Below are 15,077 nucleotides of genomic sequence, written 5' to 3'. Positions count from 1 at the left end.
CATCATCAATTAAACTATGCCATTTTAGTAAATATTGTTTCTGTGGCAGGATTTTTTCCTCAAGAAACGGAAAAATGACTTTGTTAAGTTAAAATGGCAATAGATAAGCTGTGTTTTGATGTGCTATTTATATCCATAGGGTGAATACTATTGAGTATGTTCTACTTACAAATTGGTCTACCCCTGTCACATAGATTGGTCTACTTCAGTATTAAGAAATCAATTATACAAGACGGAAAGGGACATACCTCAATCAAAATGTGATGTAGAAATTAAGTAAAGCAAATTTGTATTTAAAAATATAAAAATGTAATAATCTTTACCTTAAGAAAATTATTTACATCAGGTATATGCTAAAGTTACAAGTAAGACTTACAACATGTACTTCTGAAACTTCTTAAAAAAGGAGTGTTCTACTCTTCCTAACCGTAGTTGTATTGGTTTACCAATCAAAGGGTCAAAACAGAATAGTTATCTAGCAGACGATGCTTAACCAGCCAATGGGTTGGCATGAATGGTCACACCGTTGATGCGGGTGTCTGTTAGAGGCTTGTAGTTTTTTGGATTCACAGGTAGTTTTTCCAGGTCATCTAGTGTGTCAAAACCGTCAATTACTCTGGAACAAAATTTAAAAAAATATCAATTGGAATCAATTTATTAACATGTTAATTCACTGTAAATCGCTTAAATTTTAGTATCCAATAAAGCCAAACAATTGTGATATAGAATCTAAATTTTTATAATGATAGTTAAAAATTAACTCGGTGCAATCTTCCTTGAATGATATACACGTTGATATATTCGTTTTAGCGAATTTCCCTATAGGGAAGTAGCTATTACCGTAGGTGGCACGGTAAGACCTAGACCCGGGACCGATTTACTTTTTCATTTTGATGTCCCCAGAGGCCAAAAACACTATTCGTTCAAATTTTTATATATGTATATATATATATATATATATAACGCGATAACTTGAGTAATTTTTGTCCGATTTTGATGAAATTTGGTTTAAAGGTGTAAAGCGGGATAAACTTGAATGAGTTCGCGAACCAGCACGATCGGACCATGGGAACGGGGCTTTACGGGGGGTTTTATGGGGTAAAAATTGGTTTTTCTCACTTTTGACCCTCAAAACACAAAATTTCCCAATTTCTCTTTAGACCTTTTTAAAGAGCTTAAAAAAACAAATAATTTAATTAGTATATAAAAGTATTTTTGTTCGATTATTAGTAACGGAGAACATTAAAAAAATTGTAAATTTAAAATTCCCATGTTATTCTTATGGAGAATATTGTCAAATGTTGTAGTTTGCTTGTTTATGAATATATTTTGATCAAACTTGGCAAATTTATTTATTTTGTACTAAGCTATCAATATTTTACTCAAAAACACACTTTATTAGTTTCCTTGTAGCAGCAAACCTAGGTACTCGCTAAACCTAATGTTATTAAAATATATTTAACTGAAAATCAATTCAGACAAATGGAAATTCGCTTAGTCGGCAGGTTTGCTGCAGCGGGGGTATTTAATACATATAATACTTGTTTGTTAACGACTGCTTTACTTTAGTACAAAATAGGGTATAGGCTGGGATTAAATATTTTTTAGCAAAAATGCTACAAACTCGGACAACTGTAGCAAAAATATTATTCTTTAAAAAGCATTTTTAACAAATTGCCAAAGTAATATTACAGTTGAACATTACATCTTCAATTTTATCCTTAGCAAATTTGCTATAGGTCAATTTGTCAATTTGAAGCTATTAACTGTGTTTAGTTTGTACGTACTGGAATGTATCGTACATGTAAAAAATAACCAGGAAAAATTTTAAACACATTGTGAAACCCATCAATAGAACACTAGAAACAAAAATAATATAGTTCTTCCGAAACACAACTTAGAAATGTATAAAAATAAGCCCTCATATGCCGGTGTAAAGTTTTTAAAGATAATACCTTGAAATAAAAGATATTAAGGATTAAACAATTTTTAGACAAAAACTTAAAGAATTTTTGATAGAAAAACCCATCTACTCAATAGATGAACTTTTTATGAATGCATACAGCTATAGAAAGTTTTATTTCCTGTATTTTTTTTAGGTTAAGTATTTGTACATAGTAATTATAAGCTTGACACTATTTATTGTACGTTTTGTACATAGGGCCTACTATAAATAAAGATAGGTAATTTGAATTTGAATAGCCTGCAAAACAATGTAGTATTTTTATGTTGTGTATAGCAAATTGCTATAAATGCTACCTCAGTTTAAACCCTGGAACAAAGGGTTAGTCAAATTAAAATAATTAAATAAGATAAAAGTGAAACTTAACAGTCCACATTGAAAAATCAAGGGTTGCTGTATGTAAAAAAAATTTCAAAATAGACTTCAAATTTACAAAGAGTGAGAAGGCTACTTCCATAATCTAAAGTCGATAAGTTTTTTTACTTAGATAAAGTAATATTTTTGATTTATTACATTCTTGAAGATACTTACTTGCCAAATAGAGTATACTTGAGGTCTAGATGGGGCTGTGACGCGTAGGTAATGAAAAACTGGCTCGCGTTGGTATTGGGTCCGTTATTAGCCATGGATACCATACCTCGCTCAGTGTGCTAAAAAACAGATGTACAGTTTTGTAACAACAACTATGTAGACAAATGACGTATACAAGAACCTTTTCCCCACCACCGTTGCTTTTTTTATTTTTTACTACAATCTCAACTTTGGGGTGCGAGCTTGTCTAGTGGTAGAGCGCAGGGCTTTGGTGCTCAAGGTCCCGGGTTCAAATCCCGCCAATCACCAATTGATTTTATCTATGTTATAATGCCGTGATCCTCTAGGACTAGCCTGAAGTAGCGGGCTAGAACTAGCGTCCTAAGATGTGAAGGTGGAACATAATCTCTACTATCAATTGATGTTGTATTAATTTGACATACCACAAGTGGTGTGACTTTCAGTGTTGTTGGAAGCTCTCATCCCATTCCTCCAAAATACTATCTTAGCCTAGTTGATTTATCATTGACTAGCTGTACCCGCGGTCTTTGCCCCGTTTAACTTCATAAGTGAGCTCGTTCGCATAGCTCAATCACGTCCTGGTCGAAGTTTGTTCGCTACGCTCACTCACCTTTAGGTTGGAGCTCGTTCGCTGCGCTCACTTGCCTTCAGGTTAGCTCGTTCGCTACGCTAACTCGCCTCTAGGTTGAAGTTCGTTCGCTACGCTCATTCACCTTTTGGTTGCAAATTAGCTGTTAGTAATAAATTTAAAAAATAATAATAGTGCTGCACCCTGTTGGTAATCCTTGTAACTTTATTGCTATTGAACATCATAGAACAGAACCAGCTTGTTTAATTGATACAGCTGTTAAGATTCATTAATTCCTTTTAGATATGAAAAATCATAAGGTTAACATGGGAAACTCCAGAGCCACTGGGGCGAAGCCTGAAAGCCCGATCAGAATAAAAACCACTTAGTTTTCCTATTTAATGCCCAAAGAATCAGTGTACCGAATTTCAGCCTCCTAGGTAAATGGGAAGTGGGAGAATTAGTGATGAGTGAGTGAGTGAGTGAGTGAGTGAGTGAGTCAGTCAGTGAGGGCTTTGCCTTTTATCTAGCCTATTTAGTTATAATTATTTTCTAAATCTAAATCAATTGATTGATAAAAATTGGACATTTGAACCTATTAATACAGTGCGGACACGCCTAACCAAAAAAAATTTTATAGATGTCAAAAACAATTCTGATTCAACTAAAGAATAATTAATTACTTGGTCAGCTTGGATGCCCATCTTGTAATCTTGTTTATAGCAGGTGCCAGTGATTAGTGTGATTTTGAGGCTAAGTTGCAAAGCTAGCAATTATATAATAGTCAATTATCAATTATCAATTATTTAAGATGGGGATGCCACTATGTGCGTATTTTAACCCAAATATGAGTGAAGGATGAGTGTAGGATGAGTGGCGTGATCTTGTAGTCTTGTTAGTAACTAAGGCCGACATGTTCCTTAGACACAGCTGTTAATTAGTAGCCCATACAGCTAATGGAAACTAAGGGACCTACAGTTAGGAGTGGAATTCGAACCACATGTTTTCCTTGGTATTTGACGAATTGGTCTAATTATCAGGATAGTACTGCAGATAGTCGAGTACTCACTCGTGTGGACGTTAATCCACACCAGGGAGCATCGCATCCACAGTGTATGCCTATAAATATCCACAATTCATGACATCCTAGTATCAATAGGACGTCGCCACCCGTCCCAGTCATAGTAATGAAACAGTAAATTTTGTTCATTTAAATAATACCATTTTTTTATGAATTTAGACTCACTCATAGTTTATAATACCTGAAATATGCTAAATTATCCAATTCATAAATACTCTCATTTTAAAAAAACTAAAGGCCTATGGGGATTTGTCTATATATAATAAGATCCACTAAAAAAAAATTCTATACGGTACACTATAAAAATTTAAAATTTGGACTAAAGCATTATTGGTGGATAAATCATATTACTCCCAGGCAAATTTCTTTAATGACTATTAATTGAAGACCTTTAGTTTATGAGAAATATGACTCAGATTGTTTTTTTATTTTTTGTTCTGACAATGCTTCAATATCTACATTTGCATTAATTGTTGTTGATTTTTTCGAATTGGTAACTTTTTCTCAATTGTACTGTTCTTGTTATTTTGTTGTAGGCCTAACTGTTTAGTTTTAGTTTTGATAACTTAACGATCGACCATGCACATGGTGTCTACCAAACCTGGTTTGAAAAATTCAAGGAGTTTTCCAGGAGAATTCAAGACAAATTCCTGAATTTTAAGAGCTACTATCGAAACCCGTTCAACTAATCGCAACCCGCTTATAATAATTTATTATTACTATTAATGATTATTTTAATTTAAAACAAAACTTTTCCAAAGAAAAATATTTTATACAACATAATAAAACAGTATAACTAGTAGGTAGAGCGACACCAGCCATCATCTCCTGCGATCGTGGGAATACCCGTGAGCATATCCTGCGGTTTCGGAAACACCGATAATCGTCTCCCGCGATCGCGGCAATACCCGTGAGCATATCCTGCGGTTTCGGAAACACCGATAATCGTCTCCCGCGATCACGGCAAAACCCGTAAGCATATCCTGCGGTTTCGGCGACACCGATAATCGTCTCCCGCGATCACGGCAAAACCCGTAAGCATATCCTGCGGTTTCGGCGACACCGATAATCGTCTCCCGCGATCGCGGCAATACCCGTGAGGATATCTTGCCGTTTCGGCGACACCGATAATCGTCTCCCGCGATTTTGGCAACAAAAGCGGTAGTGTTTGGTTAGCCGACGATTCCGATGACCAGGCTGTGGATTCCCGGAGGTTTGGTTGGATTCCTGGAGTTTTCCAGGACATTTCAAGGTAAGATAAAATTCCCGGAGTTTTCCCGGTTTTCCCGAATTTCCCGGAGAGTAGACACCATGATGCATCTGTTCACCATTGCCTTTGTAATGAAGAATGTTTTATGCAATACAATACTTATAACTTGTAATTAGTAAGTGGGAACCAAAGGTCTGTTGGTCCAAGAATGCTTAGTGATTTCTCTCGATTGGTCCACAGTGTGAGATAAGTTATATTGGTAAAACGTAAAAGGCAGCATAACATTTCAAGGTATTATATTAGAAGACCCTGGTATTTAACCAGACATTGTCTACTCAAATCTTGGCATTATTTGCAAACATTTTTCTTCCCTAGTAGGCCTATGCTTCACCAGTAATAACACAACCATTTTCTTGAGATGTTAAATATGGTTAAATAATTTGATTCAAAAATGTTGACCCTCACCAATTCTTTAGATAGGTAAAAGCCATCTTCCAACTATGGTTTACTTTAGGCACACACACATGTGTTTACTTTAGTTTATTGTCGTATTCTTGTAGAAATTTAAAATCCAAAAGAGTAAATTGTCACCATAAAGACTTACTTTAAGATTTTCCTTGAACTCATCTTCAAATTTTCTGCCCCAAATTGAATTTCCACCTTTGCCAGTGTTTGTGGGATCGCCAGTTTGTACAATAAATCCTTTGATGTTTCTGTGGAACATGCTGCCGTTGTAGTAATCACTCGCACACAATGCCAAAAAGTTCTGGAAAATTTAAACTTACTTTAAGTACCTACGAATAGTTTCATAAAATATGTTATTCAAGAAATTATTATCGATATGGTTGCATTAATTCTTCATGTGTAAGTTATGTCCCATGTTCATCCTGACATGTTACAGCATTCACAGGGTCTTCTTATAGTCGATTGCAATGTCAGATCAATCAAATTAAGTTAATCCAACAAAAAGGTTGTGCGTTTATTTATTTATTTATTTATGTGCAAAGAATACAAATTAGAAAGAAACAATTTTAAGAATTAAAAGAGAAACTCCCACTACATATTGCATATCATACTATTCCCCTAAAGTATCAATTGCATAAAAACAAAAATAGAAAACACCCATTACCCATTCCTTAGTTTTAAATAAATTATCTGTTTGTAGTAGGCTTAATTAAATTATCGTCAATGAACTCAAAATCACTTAAGTATTTACAGTTGTGAAGTAATTCAGCCCACTTTGAATTGAAGTACAGTATAGTGGAATTCTTATTGTTTCAATGAATTTTGACCGTACCACATTCAGACAATCAAACATTCAAACAAACGGATATTTACTAACATTTGGAGTATTGGGTACTTTATTTTTTTTAGCATCTGTGAAAATTTCCCATTGTAAAATTCATGCTTTTGCCACACTCATGAATGACAATGATGACTTCTCTGAGAACAAAGGAGATGATGATGGTGTCTACAGGATTACCATGGATGTTCAAGATTTTTCCACAATCGCGGAAAACGAAGATGATGCCTACCCGAAAGCAGTAGATTTTCAACAATTTGCCATGACCACGGAAGGCAATGTTTCCGTGACAGGGGGAGACAATAATGCTGTCAACATGACGGCAGGACATTTTCAGCATTTTGCTTGATCAAGTCCTTCACCGGAAACGATTATTATTAAAAACTGTTTAAAAGTCTTTCTGTAAGCGATTTGCACAGTCGGCAATTTGTATAGTAAGAGTTCTACTGTACCGTACCAGTAGATCATTATAAATAATAGATAAATGTTATAAGAAATACATTTTCATCAAGACCAAAAGAGATTAAATGTTGATTTATTTGAAGAGATTTAGTTGGTATGTTTTCATTTTAACGACGGTAGACTTAATCCCCACAACTACCCCTGAGAACAAAGGTGACATTGTCAGTCGACTATGAGATCCAGGTTAGAAACATCGGTACTTTCCTGTTAAAGGGAACATTCAATATTATCGATGTTTTTGTAGATCTATCAATATTATTGTTTTCTTTTACGATCCATATTCCTTCAGTTTTAATATCTTCAAACGCATAAATTACAAATCTATATAAATAAAATTAGATTTTTGTCTGTACATAGCTCAGAATTATATATTTTTTGGTTATTGGTTTTATTTTTGTGATTGGTCTTATCACAATTTCTGTCTGCCTGTCACGGCCTAGAAGGCATTTTACACGGCCTTCTCCTGAAAAACGAGAGCATCGATCGGGATTCAAATAGTCTTTTTGTAATCACTGGATTGGCGAGTGTCTTTAGCCATTAAAATATGACCTCACTACATTTGAAATAAAATAACGGACTGTCAAGTTTTCTCTTAATCTTTACCTTTTACGTAATTTATGAAAGACTCATCTGTTTGAAAAATACAAAGTAAAGAACAGCTGTTCGGATACAGATTATTTTTCCACGCCACCCTAACTTGAGGCAGCCCAAGGCCGCACTAGATATACGGCGTGTGGCCTTGGGCTGCCTCAAGTTAGGGTGGCGAGGACTTTAGCTGTCACTGGATATTATGTTTACATTAAAATGTTGTTTAAAATACTGCAACTATTTCCAATCACGTTTTGTAAGAAAATCCAAAACCAAGTGAGATTAAAAACGTTGTGCCTTACATAACAGATTTTATTAATCGCAAAAGTGCAATATTGTGTAATTGTAAATTAAATTAAATTTCTAGGCACCCTGAAACAGTGCTGTATACGGAGTTTTGCCTGCATATCTGGAAAAATGCACACTAAATATGCAAACCAACTGCTGTTCTGATTATAAGAAGATTTCAACTGACTACATGATCCCATCCGTAGAACGGCTACACAGCTAGTTAACAACTAAAACTTCTTTAGGCAAACATTAGGCCTATGTATATGTGGATTCAGAAATGAAACTGTTCTAACTAAACTAACCTAACATAACTAACCAAAATTGATGTACCATTTTAAAATTCCGTCTGATAACATAAGAGGCATGTGGGGAATATCAAACGGAATTTTGAAATTGTACAGCAAGTTTGGTTAGTTAAGGTTAGTTTAGAACAGTTTTATCTCAATATAGTATTTTTTTAAATTGTTTGTTAATATTGAGCAATACCGGTATTTATTTATCGTAGTTGTCAGCTGATGTTTCAATTCAATAATAACGATATATTGGATTCACAAAAAAAACATCGATATATAAAAAAATCATCAGTAATAATGAATGTTCCCTTTAATCAAGAATCAAGAATCAAGAATTTATTGACCATTCAACAACTACATGCTATCAGTCTCGTCACAAAAAATAATTACAAAACGTTGCAAAAACGCACACATCAATAAAAGTCAAGTAGCATACAAGAAATAAATAAATTAATAAATTAGGTCTGCATCATGCATCACATACATGCATAAATTACAAGGTACATTTACATAGAATGGCTACACAGTCAGCAATGGTCTACAATAATGAATAGTCCAGATCAAAAAATTCACAAGTGTTATAAATAGGGCTGTTAACCAAAAAGTGTTTAATCCTGTCTTTAAACTTGTTTAGTGGCAGGTCTTTGATTGCAGTAGGAAGAACATTGTACAGCTTAAGTGCAGTTACCTCAAAACTTTTTAAGGTCCTGGAATAATAATTGTACTTAATAAATATGTGATTCTTTTGCCTAGTAGAGTAATTATGTAGATTTTCACATAACAATAAATTGTGGACATTCTTTTTCACATAAATTAAGCAATCCAAAACATAAATAGCTGGAAGAGTGAGTAGTTTTAACTGAACAAACAAAGGCTTGCAGTGTGCTCTAGGCCTAGTTCCACACATTATACGTACAGCTCTCTTTTGCAGGATTAGTAATTTAATAACGGAGGAGTGGTTACCCCAGAGAATAGTGCCATAGGATAAATGACTAAATATGTGAGCATGGTAAACAGTTACAAGTGCATCAATGGAAACAATCATACTCAAAACTCTAAGCAGAAAAATACCTCTACATATTCTGTTTACAACAGTGTCAATGTGAGTTTCCCATCCCAACCCAGGCTCAAGATGAATTCCCAAAAACTTAACAGGGTTTGCTTTAGCAGCATTGAGACGGCTAGAAGTAAAAAGAATTTCAAGAGTCTTTTGATCATTGAGACATAGACTATTAGCACAGCACCAGTCGTTTATGGTATTAGAGGTGTCATCTAGTCTACCTCTCAAGGATTCAGCACTTTTTTCAATAACAGAGAGGGCCAAATCATCTGCAAATAAATAAGGATGTACGAACCCATCCTGAACCTGATTGGGAAGGTCGTTAATATAAATAATAAAAAATGAAGGGCCCAAAACAGAGCCCTGCGGCACCCCGTACTCGACTAACTTAAAACTAGACATAATTCCATTAACAACTACAGCCTGATGTCTATCTCCAAGATAGGATTCAATGAGAGATAGGCTAGGGTTTTGGACACCATAGAAGGAAAGTTTACTAAGGAGTATGGAATGGGACACAGTGTCGAACGCTTTGGTGAGGTCAAACAATCTACAACCAACACTTTGTTTTTTTTCTAGACCCTCAGAACTAATCTGAACAAGTGACAGCACTGCCTCAATTGTACTATGTTTGGCTCTAAATCCAAACTGACAAGAAGAAAATATCTTATTTGATTCAAAATAGGCTACGATTTGTTTGTTGAGAACAATCTCAAAGACCTTAGATACAATACTAACAATACTAATAGGCCTATAGTTCTCATAACTGTCCTTTTTCCCTTTTTTAAATACAGGTACTACTTTCACATATTTTAATGATCTTGGGAAAACACCAGCATGCATACATAAATTAATAACATAGGCTAAGGGTTCACATATGAACTGAGCTGCCTGTTTGATGATTATTGCATTCAAACCATGTACATCTAGTGATTGGCTATTCTTAATACCCATAATAATAGAATAAAGATTCTCAACACTAATTGGTGAAAAATTGAACAGTGTGCAAGGTTTGTCAACATTTGTCAGGAAATCTAAATGACTATTTACACTAGGTGAAATACTAGAGACAACATCACTCACTTTGTCAATAAAGAAATTATTAAAACCTTCAGATGTCAAATTATTACCTAAAAATGCTTTAGGCTTAGTGTTTACAGAGGTCAATGAGCTAACAACAGACCAAGTGGCTTTTGGTTTGTTTGCAGACTGATTTACAATGTTAGAAAAATATTCACTCTTCGCTGTTCGCAGTTTAAACTTATACATGCGCCTAAGGTGATTGTATTCATTTCTTAAATGTGCACAGCCACTTAATTTGAGAGAACTGTAAATTTCAATGCATGAGCTTTTGAGATTGTGTAACTCAGTGGTATACCATTTGTTAACACGTGCATTGGCTTTACCCAACTTAACCTTATTTTGCACTAAAGGATAAGCCTTATCAACTATCGCTACAAATGATGAGAGGAAAAAATCAACAGAATCAGATGGATCACTAATTGTATACAAACTAAGCCAATTAAAAGTGCTAAGTAGATACATAAAGTAAGTAAATCCAAAACCTGTGATAGGCCTGCTTCTTTTCAGCGGAAGGGCAGGTTCATCTGTGGTGATTGGTCTAGTGTCCACAGTAGCCTTCATCGTAATCGCATCATGATCAGACACAAGGGTTGGAACAACAGCAGCGGAGAAACGATCCACATGGATATTTGTAATAAAATTGTCAATACAGGAACCGCCACGTAAATTATTACTGGGACGAGTAATATCAGTAATAGTAGGTTTGAGTGCAAACATACTTAATAAATTGAGGAATTCAGTAGTATCATAATCCTCTGCACAAAGATCCACATTAAAGTCACCAGTTAGCACAATATTACAGGTTGGGAACTTCGTAAATACATAGCCAAGAGCATCATAGAGTCGATTTATAAAAGCATCTACTGACATTTTCCTACGATCAGGGATTCGGTAAACGTTAATGATTACCAAATTGAAGCATGCAATAAACACTCCGCAAACTTCAAATTCCTTATCAACTGCCATGCCATTTATGACTTGGAGTGGCTTACCTTCAATACTGTCCTTTAGAAGAATAACAGAACCACCATGTTTAGAAGATTTTCTGCAATAGTTTACAGCAATAGAATAACCGAGAATTTTAAGTAATATTAGTTCATCAGTAGAGAGCCAGTGCTCAACCAGGCACAAAATATGAGGATTAATCTCGCTTTTTAACACGTCAAGATAGTCCAATTTAGACACAATGCCCTGCACATTCCAGTTAAACAGAATAAATTTTGTGGCAACATTTCCACAGATCAGTTCACTCGACAGGTTAGATTTAGCATCACTTGGACCTAACCTGACTTCACGGACAAAAAATTCTTGTTGGTAAGGTTGCGCTTTTTGGGTACATACTCCTTCACCAATATACCCTCATCCCAAAACAAAGGATCGAGCAGCGTTGCCTTATCTTCCTCATTGACTCCAATCTTAAAAGATTTATATGATGAGAATCTAGTCACAACATCTTCACAGGAATGACCAGATATACCATTGGCCAACAGGAAACTATCAACGTCATCTTTCTTAATGTCAGGTTTTAGTCGAGAGATAAAAATCCAGTACAGCCTATTCACACTTCCCAATTTAATCACTCCTTCACCAGCCGTTCTCTTACCAAAGACTGCAACAGATTTGGGCTTATCACTAACTTCATTACCAACAGATTTCTTCCTCACTGTAGGCCTATGTACATAGCTGTTTATAGAATTAGATTTTACACTATTGTCCTGAGTTTTTTGTAACTTCCTGTTTTTGTAGGTTACTGTTTTGTAGCCTGCCTTATTACCGGTACAGTTAACATCTAGGTCGGGGGAACTACTTTTAGTCTCTGAGAACTCCGTACTTGTAGATTTTTCTTCATGAACAGAGGTAACACTAGGCCGATTATTCATTACAGAACTCTGGGAAAGCTCTACTGAAAGCTTAGCCGTAGAAGGGATGTTGGATAGCCTAGGCCTACCTGAGTCTGGAAATTCACGTCCTTTGTCTACATTGCTTACCAGAGCATTCCTATAGCTGATTTTGCCTTGGTTCAGTACCAGATCGTCATTTTCATATTCTTTCGATAGAGCAATACCACTCAACATGTCAGTGTGAGAGTCCAACACAGTATGAAACTTAGCTTGCTGATGTACTACAGATGATACATTTTGAGATAACATTTTATAATTTTCAGACAAGTTAGACAATTCGTCTGTCAAAATTTGTATGTATCCGAAACAGTCACAACACACAGGCTTCTCAGAAGGCGCCAAACTATCATCATAAATAACCTTGTTTGTGTTTGTAGTTGTAGCAGTAGGCGATGTCTTTATGGAGTCTAACCACAAACGACAGCCTTCACAAAACCAAAGCGAGAAGTCGCTAATGTCTTTGAACTTGTTATAATCACTATCAGATATATTAATACAGGATATATGGAAAGGTTTCCCACATTTCCCGGAACATTTCAAGGCTTTTGCCCTTGTATTAACTTTTAAATTACAAGAGCCACAATGCAATATGGTATCATCACCCGCCATGATGCCGAGGAAGGTACCGAAGGCAAGATACGAATGTAGGTTAATAGGAAGGTACCGAAACATCTGTTTTGGTTTTGTCTTTATAGTAATTTTACATAGTGTCGTAGTTTTATCTTCAGTACAAAGTGCCTTAATATATGTTCACTGGGTTACAACCACAAAGATTTTAGAGCTAGGCCATAAATATTTTAACGCTGTTTTCTTACCTCACAAGTCTTAGGACAATATTCACAAAACAATTCAATCTTCAAATCTCCAAGATCTGTGTGTATTGTGACCGACTGAAACAAAATAAAAATTACTATAAGATAGGATCAATAAGTCGAACTTTTATGGACCAGTAAATACTTAAATTACTGCACATTGCATAATATGGGATACAACTTACCTAGCATGCATAAGTTAGATATTTGTGTTTACATTTACTGGAAACTCAATTCATAGACAAATTTATAATGCAAACTTTCTCTACGCAGTTGGTTAATGGCTAGAGTAGATCTATCCTAAATGTCCAGGTCCGAATCCTCCCAAAGACCAATAACGTACTGTGAGATAATCCTAGGCTATGACCAATATGGTTTAACACGTTCAGTGCGAGGTGCGGGAATTCTCGCCCTGCGGTACCGGCACCACTAGCGTGGGGCAGGAAATGTCGTCCTTCTCCAATGCCAACAACCTTGCTTCAATGTGAGCTCAGCTGTTGCCGGGGAACGTTATAATCGTTGCCAGCCTGTAGCTTAGAATAAGCTTTAGTCTGGTGTAGGTTGGTACTAAAATTTCTCGTAAAATCCCGTCTGGCAATTATTTTGTCCCGGTCCCAGCAATTTTCCCTTTTTGTGCCACTTTACAAAGACACTGGCTACGGATCCAGGCAGTGCTGCTACCTTTGGGTGTTTCAGTGAACTACCTCCACTCTCGGGCTAACGCAGCACAATCACCGCTGCTCTTTTTTTATTTGTCAGACTGAAATAAATATTTGAAAGCCAATTGCGTTCACCGATTCAGGGGCTTCACCCGGGCCTCGCCGCCATTGGCGAGCGCCCGTATGAAAGTATGCCGCACTGAACGTGTTAAAACCCACTTGTAAGACCTATATCTGTATCTAAAGAAATAAATAGGGATTGACCTTTTAGGCGAAGACAACTTTTGTTTTCTATAGACCTCCCTTTACTTAAAAGCCAAGCGGGACTTTAAAATTGGGTTAAAACATTAAAATTTAGAAGGGTTTATTTATAGCTATGAAATGGTGTATAATTTCAATGTCTTCGCAAACATTTTATTCATATGAAAATAAATATTAAAGCCTTAATAGCCTAACACAGTTTACCAATTATGACATCACACCAGCAACGTTTCATTAAAATGAAGGGTACAGTTTCTTAACTGGGCTACGCTAATATCGATTGAAACTATCGATTCGATTAAGGTAAACCTTCACAATCCCTAGTACTCCATTTAATTGTAATAGGATAAAACCATTAAACTGAAAAAATTAACCTAGCCTAATTCATTAGTTACTTACCATGATCGTTAAAAAAAATGTCCTAAGTCCCTTTAATTAATTGCTATAGGTATAAAATTTCCTAAATTAAAACTTATTCAGAATCTGTCATGAGAAACGCCCACTTATTAGATACGCAACAAAATGAGGATATTGAGATGGAATTATAATTTAAATGATTTGATTTGATTATGACATTTCATTTGAAATTTTTAGGTTATGTTATGATCACTTTTTTAGTAAATTGTAAACCAATTTGGCTGCCTGGATATTTTTCCAGGTGGCCTTACGATGATTGTTATTATTTCCTATCCTATTAGTCCTGCATTTATGGCTGAATATGTACTGAAAGAAGTGTAACGTATTTCGACCCACGGCCACGGTGGCCGTGATACTATGGTCAATAAAGTGATGTGGAAAGCACAAAGGGACCTCTTGTCGGAGATAAAAAATGTTCAGTATGGCTGATATAAGTAATTAAGGTAGAAAATATCGAATTTCGGGGTTTTATCGATTGTTATACCTCAGAACATGACAGTATTGGTTAAAATATCAAATTGAAGATGCTAAAGGTCAAAATAAATAATTTTGATAGCCTTTACATGGTCTGAG

At 35.4% G+C, this 15,077-nt stretch overlaps 1 protein-coding gene across 1 annotated transcript; it reads right to left on the bottom strand.

Annotated features, from left to right (window-relative positions):
* Positions 1-286: 286 nt before the first annotated feature.
* LOC128993474 (peptidyl-prolyl cis-trans isomerase-like 3) lies at positions 287-14,684 on the bottom strand. Its single transcript, XM_054417386.1, has 5 exons — positions 14,487-14,684; positions 13,171-13,245; positions 5,979-6,140; positions 2,495-2,613; positions 287-616 (listed from the first exon to the last, which is right to left on the bottom strand). The coding sequence occupies exons 1-5, from the start codon at positions 14,487-14,489 to the stop codon at positions 490-492; spliced, it is 486 nt and encodes a 161-aa protein (XP_054273361.1). The 5' UTR covers positions 14,490-14,684; the 3' UTR covers positions 287-489.
* Between the last annotated feature and the right edge of the window lie 393 nt (positions 14,685-15,077).

The sequence above is a fragment of the Macrosteles quadrilineatus genome, unplaced genomic scaffold, assembly GCF_028750875.1.
Source record: "Macrosteles quadrilineatus isolate MER2022 unplaced genomic scaffold, UCM_ALF_1.0 Scaffold_4__1_contigs__length_99947679, whole genome shotgun sequence".
NCBI lineage: Eukaryota > Metazoa > Arthropoda > Insecta > Hemiptera > Cicadellidae > Macrosteles > Macrosteles quadrilineatus.
Note: the sequence above shows the minus strand (reverse complement) of the source record. Positions and strands in the feature narration are given on the sequence as shown.

Bases quoted from the DNA above. Each gene is read 5' to 3' on its own strand.
- LOC128993474 (XM_054417386.1), bottom strand. The intron at 6,141-13,170 runs GTAAGAAAACAG...TAAATTTTCCAG, and splicing joins ATTGTCCTAAGACTTGTGAG to AACTTTTTGGCATTGTGTGC. The intron at 617-2,494 runs GTAAGTATCTTC...ATTTTGTTCCAG, and splicing joins AAGTATACTCTATTTGGCAA to AGTAATTGACGGTTTTGACA.